The sequence below is a fragment of the Bos javanicus genome, chromosome 11 (assembly GCF_032452875.1).
Source record: "Bos javanicus breed banteng chromosome 11, ARS-OSU_banteng_1.0, whole genome shotgun sequence".
NCBI classification, from domain to species: domain Eukaryota; kingdom Metazoa; phylum Chordata; class Mammalia; order Artiodactyla; family Bovidae; genus Bos; species Bos javanicus.
In genome coordinates this window covers 68107264-68126117 of record NC_083878.1, presented here as the reverse complement: position 1 = coordinate 68126117, position 18854 = coordinate 68107264, and the positions used below count along the sequence as shown (strand labels likewise).

Genomic DNA, 18854 nt, shown 5'->3' with positions numbered 1-18854 from the left:
AATATAGATTATCCATCACAGTGTACTTTCAGCACTGTTATCTTGAAGAAAAATCCTGTCTATAATACATGGCGTGAGGTTCCCTCATTCTAATGGTTATTTTAATGACTTTACAGTAGGGTAAAAGGCATTTGCACCCCACTCCAGTACCCTTGCCTGGAGAATCCCATGGACGGAGGAGCCTGGTGGGCTGCAGTCCACGGGGTTGCTAAGAGTCGGACATGACTGAGCAACGTCACTTTCACTTTTCACTTTCATGCATTGGAGAAGGAAATGGCAGCCCACTCCAGTGTTCTTGCCTGGAGAATCCCAGGGACGGGGGACCTGGTGGACTGCCGTTTGTGGGGTCGCACAGAGCTGGACACAACTGAAGCAACTTAGCAGCAGCGGGGTAGGGTTGGAGTGCTGTCAACACTTGTGATCATACTTACAAGTTCCCTCCCTAACCAGACAGGGCAATTTTCCATAAAGGTAAATTTGTGTATGTTGTTGTTTTGTCACTAAGTTGTGTTTGACTCTTTTGTGATCCCATGGACTACATAGCCTGCCAAGCTCCTATGTCCGTGGAATTTCCCAGGCAAAAATACTGGAGCGGGTTGCCATTTCCTTCTCCAGGGGATCTTCCCAACCCAGGAATTGAACGAACCTGCTTCTCCTGCACTAGCAGAGGGATTCTTTACCACTGAGCCACCAGAGAAGCCAAAAAGTATATGTACTTTATATAAGAACATTCAGTTCAATTCACTCATGCAGTGTCCGACCCTTGCGACCCCATGAATCGCAGCATGCCAGGCCTCCCTGTCCATTACCATCTCCTGGAGTTCACTCAAACTCACGTCCATCGAGTCGGTGATGCCATCCAGCCATCTCATTCTCTGTCGTCCCCTTCGCCTCCTGCCCCTAATCCTTCCCAGCATCAGAGTCTTTTCCAATGAGTCAACTCTTCGCATGAGGTGGCCAAAGTACTGGAGTTTCAGCTTTAGCATCATTCCTTCCAAAGAACACCCAGGGCTGATCTCCTTTAGAATGGACTGGTTGGGTCTCCTTGCAGTCCAAGGGACTCTCAAGAGTCTTTTCCAACACTACAGTTCAAAAGCATCAATTCTTCGGCGCTCAGCTTTCTTCACAGTCCAACTCTCACATGACCACAGGAAAAACCATAGCCTTGACTAGACGGACCTTTGTTGGCAAAGTAATGTCTCTGCTTTTGAATATGCTATCTAGGGTGGTCATAACTTTCCTTCCAAGGAGTAAGCGTCTTTTAATTTCATGGCTGCAATCACCATCTGCAGTGATTTTGGAGCCCCCAAAATAAAGTCTGACATTGTTTCCACTTTTTCCCCATCTATTTCCCATGAAGTGATGGGACCGGATGCCATGATCTTCGTTTTCTGAATGTTGAGCTTTAAGCCAACTTTTTCACTCTCCTCTTCCACTTTCATCAAGAGGCTTTTTAGTTCCTCTTCACTTTCTGCCATAAGGGTGGTGTCATCTGCATATCTGAGGTGATTGATATTTCTCCCGGCAGTCTTGATTCCAGCTTGTGCGTCTTCCAGCCCAGCGTTTCTCATGATGTACTCTGCATATAAGTTAAATAAACAGGGTGACAATATACAGCCTTGATGTACTCCTTTTCCTATTTGGAACCAGTCTGTTGTTCCATGTCCAGTTCTAACTGTTGCTTCCTGACCTGCATATAGGTTTCTCAGGAGGCAGGTCAGGTGGTCTGGTATTCCCATCTCTTTCAGAACTTTCCACAGTTTATTGTGATCCACACAGTCAAAGGCTTTGGCATAATCAATAAAGCAGAAATAGATGTTTTTCTGGAACTCTCTTGCTTTTACGATGATCCAGCGGATGTTGGCAATTTGATCTCTGGTTCCTCTGCCTTTTCTAAAACCAGCTTGAACATCTGGAAGTTCACGGTTCACATATTGCTGAAGCCCGGCTTAGAGAATTTTGAGCATTACTTTACTAGCGTGTGAGATGAGTGCAATTGTGCGGTAGTTTGAGCACTCTTTGGCATTGCCTTTCTTTGGGATTGGAATGAAAACTGACCTTTTCCAGTCCTGGGGCCACTGCTGAGTCTTCCAAATTTGCTGGCATATTGAGTGCAGCACTTTCACAGCAGCATCTTTCAGGATTTGAAATAGCTCAACTGGAATTCCAACACCTCCACTAGCTTTGTTCGTAGGGATGCTTTCTAAGGCCCACTTGACTTCACATTCCAGGATGTCTGGCTCTAGGTGAGTGATCACACCATCGTGATTATCTTGGTCGTGAAGATCTTTTTTGTAGTTTTTCTGTGTATTCTTGCCACCTCTTCTTAATATCTTCTGCTTTTGTTAGGTCCATACCATTTCTGTCTTATCAAGCCCATCTTTGCATGAAATGTTCCCTTGGTATCTCTGATTTTCTTGAAGAGATCTCTAGTCTTTCCCATTCTGTTGTTTTCCTCTATTTCTTTGCAGTGATCTCTGAGCAAGGCTTTCTAATCTCTCCTTGCTATTCTTTGCAGCTCTGCATTCAGATGCTTTATCTTTCCTTTTCTCCTTTGCCTTTCGCTTCTCTTCTTTTCACAGCTATTTTTTAAGGCCTCCCCACACAGCCATTTTGCTTTTTTGCATTTCTTTTCCATGGGGATGATCTTGATCCCTGTCTCCTGTACAATGTCACGAACCTCATTCCATAGTTCATCAAGTACTCTATCAGATCTAGTCCCTTAAATCTATTTCTCACTTCCACTGTATAATCATAAGGGATTTGATTTAGGTCATACCTGAATGGTCTAGTGGTTTTCCCTCCTTTCTTCCATTTAAGTCTGAATTTGGCAATAAGGAGCTCATGATCTTAGCCACAGTCAGCTCCCGGTCTTGTTTTTGCTTACTGTACAGAGCTTCTCCATCTTTGGCTGCAAAGAATATAATCAATCTGATTTCGGTGTTGACCATCTGGTGGATGTCCATGTAGAGTCTTCTCTTGTGTTGTTGGAAGAGGGTGTTTGCTATGACCAGTGCGTTCTCTTGGCAAAACTCTATTAGCCTTTGCCCTGCTTCATTCTGTACTCCAAGGCCAAATCTGCCTGTTACTCCAGATGTTTCTTGACTTCCTACTTTTGTATTCCAGTCCCCTATAATGAAAAGGACATCTTTTTCGGTGTTAGTTCTAAAAGGCCTTGTAGGTCTTCATAGAACTGTTCAACTTCAACTTCTTCAGCGTTCCTGGTTGGGGCATAGACTTGGATTACTGTGATATTGAATGGTTTGCCCTGGAAACGAACAGAGATCATTCTGTCATTTTTGAGATTGCATCCAAGTACTGCATTTCGGATTCTTTTATTGACCATGATGGCTACTCCATTTCTTTCTTCTAAGGGATTCCTGCCCACAGTAGTAGATATAATGGTCATCTGAGTTAAATTCACCCATTCCAGTCCATTTTAGTTTGCTGATTCCTAGAATGTTGATGTTCACTCTTGCCATCTCCTGTTTGACCACTTCCAATTTGCCTTGATTCATGGACCTAACAGTCCAGGTTCCTATGCAATACTGCTCTGTAGAGCATCAGACCTTGCTTCTATCACCAGTCACATCCACAACTGGGTATTGTTTTTGCTTTGGCTCCATCCGTTCACTCTTTCTGGAGTTATTTCTCCACTGATCTCCAGTAGCATATTGGGCACCTACTGACCTGGGGGGTTCCTCTTTCAGTATCCTATCATTTTGCCTTTTCATATTGTTCATGGGGTTCTCAAGGCAAGAATACTGAAGTGGTTTGCCATTCCCTTCTCCAGTGGACCACATTCTGTCAGACCTCTCCACCATGACCCGCCCATCTTGGGTGGCCCCACAGGGCATGGCTTAGTTTCATTGAGTTAGACAAGGCTGTGGTCCTAGTGTGATTAGATTGACTAGTTTTCTGTGATTATGGTTTCAGTGTGTCTGCCCTCTGATGCCCTCTTGTAACACCTACCATCTTGAGTTTCTCTTACCTTGGATGTGGGGTATCTCTTCTCTTACTTGGGTTTCTCTTACCTTGGACCTGGGGTATCTCTTCACGGACACCTCCTAAGGCACATTAAACATTAAGCATCTGTGATTCCTACAAATGTACTATCTTGAGACTTGGTTAAATTGTTTTACCTTTTCTAGTCCTATTTTATGTAAAATCACCAGTCTTTACAAAAGCATCCTACTTTTAATCTTTACAGAGGGCTTCCCTGGTGGCTCAGATAGTAAAGCATCTGCCTGCAATGTGGGAGACACAGATTCAATCCCTGGGTTGGGAAGATCCCCTGGGGAAGGAAATGGCAACCAACTCCAGTACTGTTGCCTGGAAAATTCCATGGATGGAGGACCGGCCCCCCCCCCCCCCCACCCCAGTCCACAGGGTCGCAAACAGTTGGACATGACTGAGCAACTTGACTTTATCTTTACAAATGGATGCATACTATTGAGTCAGTAATTTCACCACCAATTAGATATAGTTTGACCACTAGTTAATAGAGGTTGATGATGTTTGAGGTTTTCTGTTTTTGTATCCTTTTATCATGGACTTTCAGAAGAATTGCAAACTCTGTGGTTGGGAGGAAACTACTGTGACTTCTTTTTTAATGTAGTTAATGGATTTAGGTCCAAATTACTTGAAGTTATGATTCAACACATCATTCTAGGTGATTGATAAATTATCTACCATTTGCATTCTATTATCCTTTTCTATTCTTTACATGGGTTCATCTTTAAGGGAATATAATTCCTGACAGTTTCAACATTAACAGTCCAATATTCTAGAGCACCTCTGTTCAACAGAACTTTTTGCAATGATGAACAGACTATATTTGCACTGTCCAATACAGTAGCCACTAGTTCCTTGTGGTTAACTAAGCACTTGGAATGTATCTACGTGACTGAGGAAGTAAATTTTAAGTTCTATTTATTTTTAATTAGCTTTGATAGCCACAGTGACTCTGGTGACCCTATTTTTACATCTGATGTTGAAATTTGCTTATTAATGATGGCAATCAATCCTCTTTAAAGACTTTGAAATGTGATAAAATGTTGGCTACTAAATGCTTGGTAAAAAACTAATGACTACCACTAATCATTTAATTTTGCCTACCTTGCTAAGTTTCAAGCCAAATTTTTGAAAAAGAAAGGTATATTTATATATCTCTAGTAATTTAGCATGGAACTCTAGAATATTTCCTCATAAGGACCTCTTCTTTACTGATAGCCAAGTAAAAATAATTATTAGTTGGCTAAATATTGTTTTCTAGCCCTTGCAGCTTAAAAAAAGACTTGGCAAAGGTTATAAGGCAAAAGGTGACCAACACAAAAATCTTCATATATATTAGTTGATATAAGACTCCAGCTGATACTTAATACTTTATTAAGAAGATTCCAATTAAAAAGAATGAAAAGTATGCAAAGTATTTGGTAAGAAAACAAAAGCAGATCTTTACTATCAGTGTGGAGTACTAGCTGACAATTACCGGTTTCTCCAGTGAGACTACAACCTACTTGTGACTGAAGAAATAATTCTTTTGTTTGTAAGCAATTTGGCTAGGAAACAAACAAGGGACAGGAACCATATATAATTCCACTTTGATCAATTCATACAAGTGAAATGAAATAATTTTACTAATATACTCAAACTTTAATTATCTTTACTCCCAAGATTTGTAAAAATTCAGTTATTTAAATTTGATTTAAATTTGGTATTTATATTTTTAATATGTAAGGGTAAGGAATCTCTGATGTTACAATAAGGAAAAAAACAAAAGCATCTCATGAAAGAGATACAGCCAAATACAAAAACAAGAAATGTAGTCTCTTGATACAGCCAAATTATTGTATTAAAACCATTCAAACTACAGTTCTAGGGGTAGAGATAGGGAAGGCATTTAAAAGCTTCCTTTAAATTCACCATGAGGGATCAATTTTGAAAGGACAAAAGTGATTTATGATCTATGGACATATCGCTAGGGAATAAAAACTAGCAATGAGTTCTAAAAGTTAAATCTAACTATAAAAAATTCAAACTTGGAAAAAAAAAATTCTGGTTTCAACTGAGTTATTTTTTTGGTTCATTTTATATGTTATTTATTCTTTCTCCAAATGAGTATTTATTATTTGTACAGGTACACAAAAGTAGTTCCCATTTTTCTTAAAACATACTAAAAATATTTATTAACCACAAAAAATACTCACTTTGACTTGAAAAATGATGAGCATGTCTATTTTCAAAATAGCAGTAAATGCAAGAACCGAACATATATAAATCATGAAAAATGTACATCTCATTTTTGACAAAAATAAGTTCTATTTATACATTAATGCTTTATTATCAGCTTCTATATGATATCCTCCGACCTTATTTACATTTACTATGAGATTTCTAATATTATGTGTAACTCAAAGGCACTCAATTCGGAGATTATAAAGTCCTGAGATTCCCAACTAAAATTTGAAAATAAATAATTCAAAGACCACAGAATATGAAAATGTTTAACGTATAATATTTGGTATATAAATAATCTGTGACCTAATAATAAAATTGTACAGAATGTCAAAGAAAAGACCATAAAAGGCAAAGGAATATCCTTGGAATCAAACTAATTTTCTTCCCCTATTCAAGATCATTTGAAAGCCTGAAGCTGGTTTTTTTCTTGTTAAAATGCTAGGAAAGCAAAATAAAAAAGCATGAAAATGCTTAAGTTAAATAAAAGTTCCTCAGCTTAGTCTTCAAAACCATGAAAAAATATTTAATGACTAATAACATATGTAGACTAGAAGAATATCTGACTAGTAGGAGGAATCATAAAGAGCAGCTGGAAAAAAAATTAAGGACAGCTTTAAATATACCAATTGAAAGAGCATTTATAATTGGCCAGATTATTCCTTTAGCATTCTTTTAGTCAGATAAAAATGAAACTAACAGATGGATAATTGATGTTCACTAACATTAAGTAGGATCAAAGTTCAAGCTGAAAACTGACTCTATGTATGGTTGCAGAGAAATGGGAAATTTACCTATAGCAATTTTCTACTGATGCTAAATTAAAAAGCATGAGTTGATATCTTTATTAGCAAATGGTTTGACAGATATTCTCTTGGCTTTAAAATGCTTTTCCATATATGCATAGAAATGTAATGAGGATAAGAATAGTCTTCTGTATTATCTGTACAGTTCGTAAGGCCTTTGTCATTGTTAGTCACCTTAGATGTGAATATCTGCAGGGCCATTAAATTAAAGCTGGCAAAAAAGTTTTCAAAGTGCTACTGTTTCCAACTGGTGAGTTCTTCAGTTTTCTGGATTTTCTGGATGATGACTATTTTCAGTTCTTTTTTCTGGCGATATATACAGGAAGTTACAGCAGATATATAAAGGGAAGATCAGAAGCCTGCTGTCCAAGTTCATCACTACTTGTTCCTATAAAACAAATTTGTTACTTTAATGATAATAGTAGTAGTATAAAAATAAAACAGAGAACCAACTGTTGAATTGAGTGAACTAAAGGTTAGTATGGTGGTTAAAAGTTTGCATCTGAAATCTGACAGTCTCTGTTCAAATCTCAAGACTTCCACCCACTAGCTTTGTGACCTCGGGCAAGTCACTGACTTTATCAACTGCAGCTTCCTCACTGTAAAAGAGGAGAATAACCACTCCATAGGATTATACTAGGATTAAATGAGACAATGCACATAGAGGGCTCAGCAAAGCCAGCTATATATTAAATTACCAATAACGGTAGTTATTTTCATTACTGGAAAATTTCTATCAAGTACCTACATATTTTATGAACAGATACGGCCCAGAAATAGAGACTTCTCATTTGGTTTCTATGTCTGATGGTCTTTATGTGCAGCAAATACTTGATGGGAGTCATTATTGTCACAACAATAAGCATGGCCCCTTCCCACCCTTGTCTAAGATTTCCCACCATCTCTAATGCAAACAAGTTATTTGTCTCTTGGAACCTAAAATACATTACCATGTAAAATCAATTTCAAGTTCAGTTACATCAATATACATGAGAACAACTTGAGATTCTAGAGACAGGAGTTGATACTACACCTGAGAGCTACAAATATAACCCTCACTCACTCATGTTACAGATCTCTGGAACCGTTTACCAGCAGGTTTTCATGAAAAGAATAAATCCTTTTAGAGTATAAGCAGTAGCCCTGAAATGGGAACTCCTCTATTTTTTCAATAGTTGGATATATTCTCTGAACTAATATGCATTTGTTTTATCTTTATACATTCTGGAGAATACACTTTTTAAAAAAAGTTAAAAAAATATTTATTTTTGACTGTGCTGGGTCTTTGATTCTGTGTGGACTTTCTCTAGTTGTGGTGAGTGGCTGCTACTCCTCATGGTAGTACACAGGCTTTAGGCGAGCGGTCTTCAGTAGTTGCAGCTCATAGGCTCAGCAGTCACGGCTTCTGGGCTCTAGAGTACGGGCTCAGTAGGTGTGATGCACGGGCTTAATTATCTGCGGCACGTGGAATTTTCCCGGACCAGGGATCAAACTCATGTCCCCTGCACTGGCAGGCAGATTCTTATCCAGTGTACCACCAAGGAAGTCCCTGAAGAATATACTTTTAAAATACTGTTTAAATCTAGAATTTTATATTATTTACTTAAGCATGTGTTCCTACTAAGGGACTAAAGAGGGACTAAAACTGCAACATTTGAGTGACAGACAAAGGCTCAGCTAGATACAGCTTCTGTGTTGGGGGATCAGCAAGATAAATTTGGATAAAGAAGGCAGGGAATAGAAATGTTACACACAGACACACACACTATAGTCTCCAAATTGGGCAAAGTGGTATTTTGTTGTTTAAGTGAACAAAATGGATATGATGACAAGTCAGATGAGGCATCACCTGGGCTGATGGTGCAAACAGGGCTGGCAGACAGCAAGCATGTCAAAGCACAGTTGACCTTCAGATGCTTAAGTCACCCTGGACTAGTCAACATGTGTAGCAATAACCTGACTCAAGGCAGATTTACTAAGTCTATTGAGGACAAAGGCTTTGATGATGTGTGTATCTGATGATAAAAGCAAGATTCTCTACTCACAACTCTTAAGAAAATTAGCATTCTGGTATCTAAATATAGTTAAGGTTGGTGGGGGAGAGTAGGTCAAAGACCCAATTCTGGGGAAAGAGAGCCATGCAGATATCACTTGGGGGCTGAATGGACATACCAATTTCTGATTATAACACTGTACTAATCCCCATTTCCCGTTCATTAGATACCTAATTCTTGCTTTCTTAAAACCTTTAATGCCGCCCGATGGCTCAGTTTATATCTATACGTGCACCTTTATCTTTAGAAAAGCTCCATTTTCCTTCTTCCACTATGGCATGGGAGCAGTGAAGCCCATACATCACAGCATCAGACATAGTGGTGGTATCTTCCTAGTTTTCATCTGTTTCCAGACTGTTTTTTCTATCTTCTCTGCTTCTCTGAGGCTCATGTTACTTATTTCTACTATAGCTCTATTATTTCTAAATTCCAGAATCCTTAAGTCCAACTCCTTACTAGAAATCTTCGCTTAGACATAAAGCAACTCAAGTTTAAATCATCAGCTACTGAATACTACCTACCATTTCCATTCTTTTTGGGCCGTCAGTGCTGTCATGCTTGCAACTGGTTTTGATTCCCCATCCTAGTTCTTAAATACTTCATTCCAGGTTACTTTTTTTGCCCACCCCTTAAATACCAATGCTCCCTAGGTTTCCATCCTGTCATATTCTCAACATAATTTCCTGTAGGTTGTCTGATCCAATCGTTATTCCTAGCCCAGGCACTGCTGATAAACGCTAGACCCATTTATCCACCAGTGTTCCAATTTTTACCTCGGTGCCCTCAAATCAAATATGCTTTAAACAGAATTCATCATCTCTTTACCCCCAAGTCATGTTCATTTTCCTTCCTATAATTCAAATATAAGGGAAAAAAGTTGCCCAAGTCACAAAGCCAGGTACTATCTCTGACTACTTTCTTCCTCACACTCACACACACACTTAAGCATCAAATTCTACCAAGTGCACCCCTAAATTTTGAGAACCTATCAACATCTCTTCACCCCATTACTATCCTCAAGTTGAGGTTCTCGTTGTTTCTGATCTGGGTTACAGCAAGAGCATCTTTTTTTTTTTTTAATTGGATATTGGTTTATTTTTTTAAAGGGTCTTTACTGAGGTATAAACATACAAGTTACATAAAATATACAATAAGTTCTACTACATGTATATACACTTGAGAAACCAGCATACTCAAGATAATAGACATATCCACCCCCATCCATCCCCCTCAGTGTCCTTAGGTTCCTGATGCTTCCGCCACCCTCTGGAAACCAACTGCCTGCTTCTGTTCCATAGTCTGCCTTTTCTAGAGTTTTAAATAAAAAGAATCATACAGAATGCACTCTTTTTTGTCTCACTGCTTGCATTTAGATTATTTCATCCATGTTATTGTGTGTACCAGTAATTCATGCTTTGTTTACTGCTGATAATTTGGATTATAGCAATAGTTTCTAAAAACTGTCTTCTTGCCATTATCATGCCTCTAAGCTCAAAATGAATTCTAAAGACCTAAATGTAAGATCAGAAACCATAAAACACTAAGAGGAGAACATTGGCAGGACATTGTATAAAATATAAAATCATAGTGAAGTCCTCTATGACCCACCTCCCAGAGTAATGAAATAAAAACAAAAATAAACAAATGAGACCTAATTAAACTTAAAATCTTTTGCATGGCAAAGGAAACTATATAAACAAAGTGGGAAGACAGTCTTCAGAATGGAAGAAAATAATAGCAAATGAAACAATTGACAAAGGATTAATTTCCAAAATATACAAGGAGCTCATAAAACTGAACACCAGAAAAACAAACAACCCAATCAAAAAAGTGGGCGAAAACTTAAACAGATATTTCTCCAAAGAAGACAAACAGATGGCTAATAAACACCTGAAAAGATGCTCAACACCACTCATTCAGTTCAGTTCAGTTCAGTCGCTCAGTCGTGTCCCAACTGTTTGCGACCCCATGAATTGCAGCATGCCAGGCCTCCCTGTCCATCACCAACTCCCGGAGTTCATTCAAACTCAAGTGTATCGAGTCAGTGATGCCATCCAGCCAATCTCATCCTCTATCGTCCCCTTCTCCTCCTGCCCCCAATCCCTCCCAGCATCAGAGTCTTTTCCAATGAGTCAACTCTTCGCATGAGGTTCCTTCCAAAGAATACCCAGGACCGATCTCCTTTAGAATGGACTGGCTGGATCTCCTTGCAGTCCAAGGGACTCTCAAGAGTCTTCTCCAACACTATAGTTCAAAAGCATCAATTCTTCAACGGTCAGCTTTCTTCACAGTCCAACTCTCACATCCATACATGCTACTGGAGATCAGTGGAGAATAACTCCAGAAAGAATTAAGGGATGGAGCCAAAGCAAAAAAAATACCCAGTTGTGGATGTGACTGTGATAGAAGCAAGGTCTGATGCTGTAAAGAGCAATACTGCATCAGATCAGATCAGATCAGATCAGTCACTCAGTCGTGTCCGACTCTTTGCGGCCCCATGAATCACAGCACGCCAGGCCTCCCTGTCCATCACCAACTCCCGGAGTTCACTCAGACTCACGTCCATCAAGTCAGTGATGCCATCCAGCCATCTCATCCTCTGTCGTTCCCTTCTCCTCCTGCCCCCAATCCCTCCCAGCATCAGAGTCTTTTCCAATGAGTCAACTCTTCACATGAGGTGGCCAAAGTACTGGAGTTTCAGCTTTAGCATCATTCCTTCCAAAGAAATCCCAGGGCTGATCTCCTTCAGAATGGACTGGTTGGATCTCCTTGCAGTCCAAGGGACTCTCAACAGTCTTCTCCAACACCACAGTTCAAAAGCATCAATTCTTCGGTGCTCAGCCTTCTTCACAGTCCAACTCTCACATCCACACATGACCATAGGAAAAACCATAGCCTTGACTAGACGGACCTTTGTTGGCAAAGTAATGTCTCTGCTTTTGAATATGCTATCTAGGTTGGTCATAACTTTCCTTCCAAGGAGTAAGTGTCTTTTAATTTCATGGCTGCAGTCACCATCTGTAGTGATTTTGGAGCCCCCCAAAATAAAGTCTGACACTGTTTCCACTTTTCCCCATCTATTTCCCATGAAGTGATGGGACCGGATGCCATGATCTTCGTTTTCTGAATGTTGAGCTTTAAGCCAACTTTTTCACTCTCCACTTTCACTTTCATCAAGAGGCTTTTTAGTTCCTCTTCACTTTCTGCCATAAGGGTGGTGTCATCTGCATATCTGAGGTGATTGATATTTCGCCCAGCAATCTTGATTCCAGCTTGTGTTTCTTCCAGTCCAGCGTTTCTCATGATGTACTCTACATATAAGTTAAATAAAGAGGGTGACAATATACAGCCTTGACGAACTCCTTTTCCTTTTGGAACCAGTCTGTTGTTCCATGTCCAGTTCTGACTGTTGCTTCCTGACCTGCATATAGGTTTCTCAGGAGGCAGGTCAGGTGGTCTGGTATTCCCATCTCTTTCAGAACTTTCCACAGTTTATTGTGATCCACACAGTCAAAGGCTTTGGCATAGTCAATAAAGCAGAAATAGATGTTTTTCTGGAACTCTCTTGCTTTTTCCATGATCCAGTGGATGTTGGCAATTTGATCTCTGGTTCCTCTGCCTTTTCTAAAACCAGCTTGAACATCAGGAAGTTCACGGTACACATATTGCTGAAGCCTAGGAATCTGGAATGTCAGGCCCATGAATCAAAGCAAATTGGAAGTGGTCAAACAGGAGATGGCAAGAGTGAACGTCGACATTCTAGGAATCAGCGAACTAAAATGGACTGGAATGGGTGAATTTAACTCAGATGACCATTATATCTACTACTGTGGGCAGGAATCCCTTAGAAGAAAGAAATGGAGTAGCCATCATGGTCAATAAAAGAATCCGAAATGCAGTACTTGGATGCAATCTCAAAAATGACAGAATGATCTCTGTTCGTTTCCAGGGCAAACCATTCAATATCACAGTAATCTAAGTCTATGCCCCAACCAGTAACGCTGAAGAAGCTGAAGTTGAACAGTTCTATGAAAACCTAGAAGACCTTTTAGAATTATCACCCAAAAAAGATGTCCTTTTCATTATAGGGGACTGGAATGTAAAAGTAGGAAGTTAAGAAACACCTGGAGTAACAGGCAAATTTGGCCTTGGAATACGGAATGAAGCAGGGCAAAAGCTAACAGAGTTTTGCCAAGAGAACGCACTGGTCATAGCAAACACCCTCTTCTAACAACACAAGAGAAGACTCTACACATGGACATCACCAGACGGTCAACACCGAAATCAGATTGATTATATTCTTTGCAGCCAAAGATGGAGAAGCTCTATACAATCAGCAAAAACAAGACCAGGAGCTGACTGTGGCTCAGATCATGAGCTCCTTATTGCCAAATTCAGACTTAAATTGAAGAAAGTAGGGAAAACCACTAGACCCTTCAGGTATGACCTAAATCAAATCCCTTACGATTATACAGTGGAAGTGAGAAATAGATTTAAGGGACTAGATCTGATAGATAGAGTGCTTGATGAACTATGGACGGAGGTTCGTGACATTGTACAGGAGACGGGGATCAAGATCATCCCCATGGAAAAGAAATGCAAAAAAGCAAAATGGCTGTGTGGGGAGGCCTTACAAATAGCTGTGAAAAGAAGAGAAGCGAAAGGCAAAGGAGAAAAGGAAAGATACAAGCATCTGAATGCAGAGCTGCAAAGAATAGCAAGGAGAGATAAGAAAGCCTTGCTCAGAGATCAATGCAAAGAAATAGAGGAAAACAAGAGAATGGGAAAGACCAGAGATCTCTTCAAGAAAATGAGAGATACCAAGGGAACATTTCATGCAAAGATGGGCTTGATAAAAGACAGAAATGGTATGGACCTAACAGAAGCAGAAGATATTAAGAAGAGGTGGCAAGAATACACAGAAAAACTACAAAAAAGATCTTCACGACCAAGATAATCATGATGGTGCGATCACTCACCTAGAGCCAGACATCCTGGAATGTGAAATCAAGTGGGCCTTAGAAAGCATCCCTATGAACAAAGCTAGTGGAGGTGATGGAATTCCAGTTGAGCTATTTCAAATCCTGAAAGATGCTGCACTCAATATGCCAGCAAATTTGGAAGACTCAGCAGTGGCCCCAGGACTGGAAAAGGTCAGTTTTCATTCCAATCCCAAAGAAAGGCAATGCCAAAGAGTGCTCAAACTACCGCACAATTGCACTCATCTCACATGCTAGTAAAGTAATGCTCAAAATTCTCTAAGCCAGGCTTCAGTGATATGTGAACCGTGAACTTCCAGATGTTCAAGCTGGTTTTAGAAAAGGCAGAGGAACCAGAGACCAAATTGCCAACATCCGCTGGATCATCGAAAAAGCAAGAGAGTTCCAGAAAAACATCTATTTCTGCTTTATGGACTATGCCAAAGCCTTTGACTGTGTGGATCACAATAAACTGTGGAAAATTCTGAAAGAGATGGAAATACCAGACCACCTGACCTGCCTCCTGAGAAACCTATATGCAGGTCAGGAAGCAACAGTTAGAACTGGACATGGAACAACAGACTGGTTCCAAAAGGAAAAGGAGTTCGTCAAGGCTGTATACTGTCACCCTGTTTATTTAACTTATATGCAGAGTACATCATGAGAAACGCTGGACTGGAAGAAGCACAAGCTGGAATCAAGATTGCTGGGAGAAATATCAATCACCTCAGGTATGGAGATGACACCACCCATATGGCAGAAAGTGAAGAGGAACTAAAAAGCCTCTTGATGAAAGTGGAAGAGGAGAGTGAAAAAGTTGGCTTAAAGCTCAACATTCAGAAAACGAAGATCATGGCATCCGGTCCCATCACTTCATGGGAAATACATGGGGAAACAGAGGAAACAGTGTCAGACTTGATTTTTTTGGGCTCCAAAATAACTGCAGATGGTGATGCAGCCATGAAATTAAAAGACGCTTACTCCTTGGAAGGACAGTTATGACTAACCTAGATAGCATATTCAAAAGCAGAGACATTACTTTGCCAACAAAGGTCCGTCTAGTCAAGGCTATAGTTTTTCCAGTGGTCATGTATGGATGTGAGAGTTGGACATCACTCATTCAAGAAATGCAAATCAAAACTACAATTGGTTATCACCTCACACTGGTTAGAATGGCCGACATCAAACAATAAATACTAGAGAGGGTGTGGAGAAAAGGGAACCCTTTTGCACTGTTGGTGGGAATGTAAATTGATACAGCCACGATGGAAGACAGTATGAAGATTCCTCAAAAAACTACCATATGAACCAGCAATCCCAGTACTTGGCATATCCCTGAGGAAATGAAAACTGAAAAAGGCACATATACCTTAATGTTCACTGAAGCACTATATATGATAGCTAGGATATGAAAGCAACCTAGATGTCCATCATCAGATGAATGGATAAAGAAATTGTGGTACATACATACAATGGAATATTATTCATAAAAGGAATGCATTTGAGTCAGTTCTAAAATGTGGTGGATGAACCTAGAGCCTATTATACAGAAGGAAGTAAGTCAAAAAGAGAAATATCATGTATTAACCCATATATATGGAGAAAGATGGTACTGAGGAACCTATTTACAGGGCAACAATAGAGATGCAGACTTATGGACACGGGCAGCGGGGGAAGAAGGAGAGGGTGGGACAAATGGAGAGAGTAACATGGAAGCACATACACGACCATGTGTAAAATAGACAGCCAATGGAAATTAGCTGTATGACTCAGGGAACTCAAACCTGGACTCTGTAACAACCTAGAGGGGTAGGTAGGGGTGGGAGGGAGGTTAAAGAGGGAGGAGACAGATGCATACCTACGGCTGTCTCATCCTGATGTATGGCAGAGGCCAACAATATTGTGAAGCAATTTTCCTTCAATTAAAAATAATTAAAAAAAAAAAAGACAAACTACAGGACAAAAAAAAATGATGTTGCACATATACATTTATTGACAAGAAAAGCTACATACAGCAAAGTGGGAAAAAAGCAGGTTACAAAGTAGTTTAACTATAAGATAAAATTCTGGAAAAAGAATATAGGAGATGAAAAAAGTGTCATCTCTCAGCGAACCATGTATGATTTTTTCCTGTTTATTTTTATTTTCTATTTTTCTATAACAAATCTCCATAAGCTACATAAAATACATATATGCAACTCCCATAGCTCTCTACAGATCTCGGAAAAAGTCCAAACTCAATCCATAGCCCATCATGCCCTGCTCTACTCCTGATCTCATTCTCTTTCAAACCTCTCAGTTCCTTGAAGGACCCATATGCTCCCTGGGCTCCATCTGAGGATTGGTTCAGGTATCCATTCACTTTTCAACTTGTCCAGAAGAGGCTTTCCGGAGCTGTCCCTCACCACTTCCCAACCCCCGAAGGTTAGAGATATCTCCCCTCAATGTTAGTCTTTGAGCCCATCTCTCTTGTGCTACTCAGCTTTATAACATAAGCCTCTCTTCATTTCCTCCACTTCTAGCATAAAATCTAGCATGTAACAGGGACACAAATGTTTGTTCAATGAGCAAATCAAGGAACACTAGGAATACAAGTATCTTGGCCTGGTGATTTTTAATTAAGTCTCTGGCTGCTTTCGTCCAGGACAGTGTTTTTTTAAGGAAGTTCTAAGTTGAAGGCAAAGACAGACAAATGTTCATGCAGCTCCAGAGGGTGTGAGAGAGACCAGTAGAGAATTGTAGTGGAGGCAGATTTGAACTTATTATGTATCTGCCTTGTCATTTCCTACCTCACATGACAGAGTCAGCTTTTCATCCCTAAGAGTTCTAACAGTGGTTAAGACCCTCCATAAGAATGCTGTTAAAGAAGTTCTCATACAAGGCAGGGAGGTCAGATCTATCACTTCCAAGGCTGCTCCATGCAGTGCTAAATTCTGATATTCTATGATAGGCTCTTCAGTCTGAGGAAAAACTGCTAACTTCTTTGTGTGTGTGTTTTGCTTTTTATTTTCTATTTTTTTCTTTCAAAACTGCTAACTTCTAATAATTTATGTAAACTATAGACTCTTGATGGAGAAGGCAATGGCACCCCACTCCAGTACTCTTGCCTGGAAAATTCCATGGACGGAGGAGCCTGGTAGGCTACAGTCCATGGGGTCGCTAAGAGTCGGACACGACTGAGCAACTTCACTTTCACTTTTCACTTTCATGCATTGGAGAAGGAAATGGCAACCCACTCCAGTGTTCTTGCCTGGAGAATCCCAGGGACGGGGAGCCTGGTAGGCTACCATCTATGGGGTCACACAGAGTCGGACATGACTGAAGTGACTTAGCATAGCATAGCATAGCATAGACTCTTGAGAGTCCCTTGGACTGCAAGGAGATCCAACCAGTCCATTCTGAAGGAGATCAGCCCTGGGATTTCTTTGGAAGGAATGATGCTAAAGCTGAAACTCCAGTACTTTGGCCACCTCAGGTGAAGAGTTGACTCATTGGAAAAGACTCTGATGCCAGGAGGGATTGGGGGCGGGAGGAGAAGGGGACAACAGAGGATGAGATGGCTGGATGGCATCACTGACTCGATGGACGTGAGTCTCAGTGAACTCTGGGAGTTGGTGATGGACAGGGAGGCCTGGCATGCTGCGATTCATGGGGTCGCAAAGAGTCAGACACAACTGAGCAACTGATCTGATGTGATAGGCTCCAAACCCTTTATAAACACAGTATATCCTTTGAAATGATGGTTAGCTGTACTAGAAACAAACTTCCTTGATTTTTAACAGCTCTCATTTTATTTTTTGAAACTGGTTTCCTTTGGCATCATGACATTTTGAAACTTATACACGCATGTGATTTATGAAGAAACAAAAGGTCTCATAATTTCAGGAACACTGTAGATGTCTGTCATTTTAGAAACCGACTATGCTAGCAGATTAGGTTCTCTTAATATCCAGATCTATGGAAACTTAGCGGATTGTTTTTAAGGTCTCTCTTATTAATGTATAAATAAATGCAATAATGAACACAATGGAGAAAACAATTAAGAGCCATAACTTTTTGAAGATCATCTCCAGGATGAATAATTATTTCCATACTGTCAACTTTTCCCTGCCCCTCCAATCAAATTGTGTTTCCTTCTTTTTTGTCTTAGTACACTTCTGCTAGAATGGAGTAAACTTTGAATGAGTAAACATGGCACTTCCATCTTTACCTTCAAAAAACTCTCAAACCAATCTTTAAGTCAAATATTAAAATCTTACGAATTTTCAAAAAGGAGTCAAAAGACAAATACTACAATAAAAATTTAACAGAAAAGTAATCAGACATACCTGGTCCTTTTCAAGTGTAAGTATCTGATAGCCAGTTGTTCTACTGCATATTAGTTTTCCACTGCTATCAAAAGAGGCCAAACGTAATCTAGAATACACACACAAGCACAAAAATAAATAATGATTTTTTAAAGCACACATTAAATAAGCCCTACCTTACTTTAATTTCTACTTTTTTCTTCCATATTCTTTTACTTTAAAATTTTTATTTATTTATTCTCTAGAAGTGTTTTATTTGATAATACTTTGCAAAGTTTTTCCAAACTATAACTGATTCTGTTTATATTTTTAAGCTTGTGCTATTATATACATCTGGGATATAAAAATAATTTATGTTATGCCTTTTTATTGTGATAAAATATACATAAAACTTACCATTTTAAACAAGTTTAAGTGTATAGTTCTTTACACCAAAGACATTTCACACTGTTCTGTTTTAGTCAATACCAC

General features: G+C 39.6%; 1 protein-coding gene and 1 long non-coding RNA gene across 2 annotated transcripts in view; one reads left to right on the top strand and one right to left on the bottom strand.

The window, feature by feature from the left end:
* LOC133257257 (uncharacterized) overlaps positions 1–18854 on the top strand; it is a 36443-nt gene that overhangs the window by 2980 nt on the left and 14609 nt on the right. The gene's annotated exons all lie outside the window — the stretch shown is intronic.
* The window catches only part of GMCL1 (germ cell-less 1, spermatogenesis associated), a 55808-nt gene continuing 44012 nt past the window's right edge, over positions 7059–18854 (bottom strand). Inside the window, exons 13-14 of the mRNA XM_061432889.1 lie at positions 18405–18492; positions 7059–7431 (exon numbers count right to left, since the gene is read on the bottom strand). Coding sequence (XP_061288873.1) covers positions 7303–7431; positions 18405–18492 — 217 coding nt within the window. The 3' untranslated portion in view covers positions 7059–7302. The remainder of the gene's footprint in view (positions 7432–18404; positions 18493–18854) is intronic.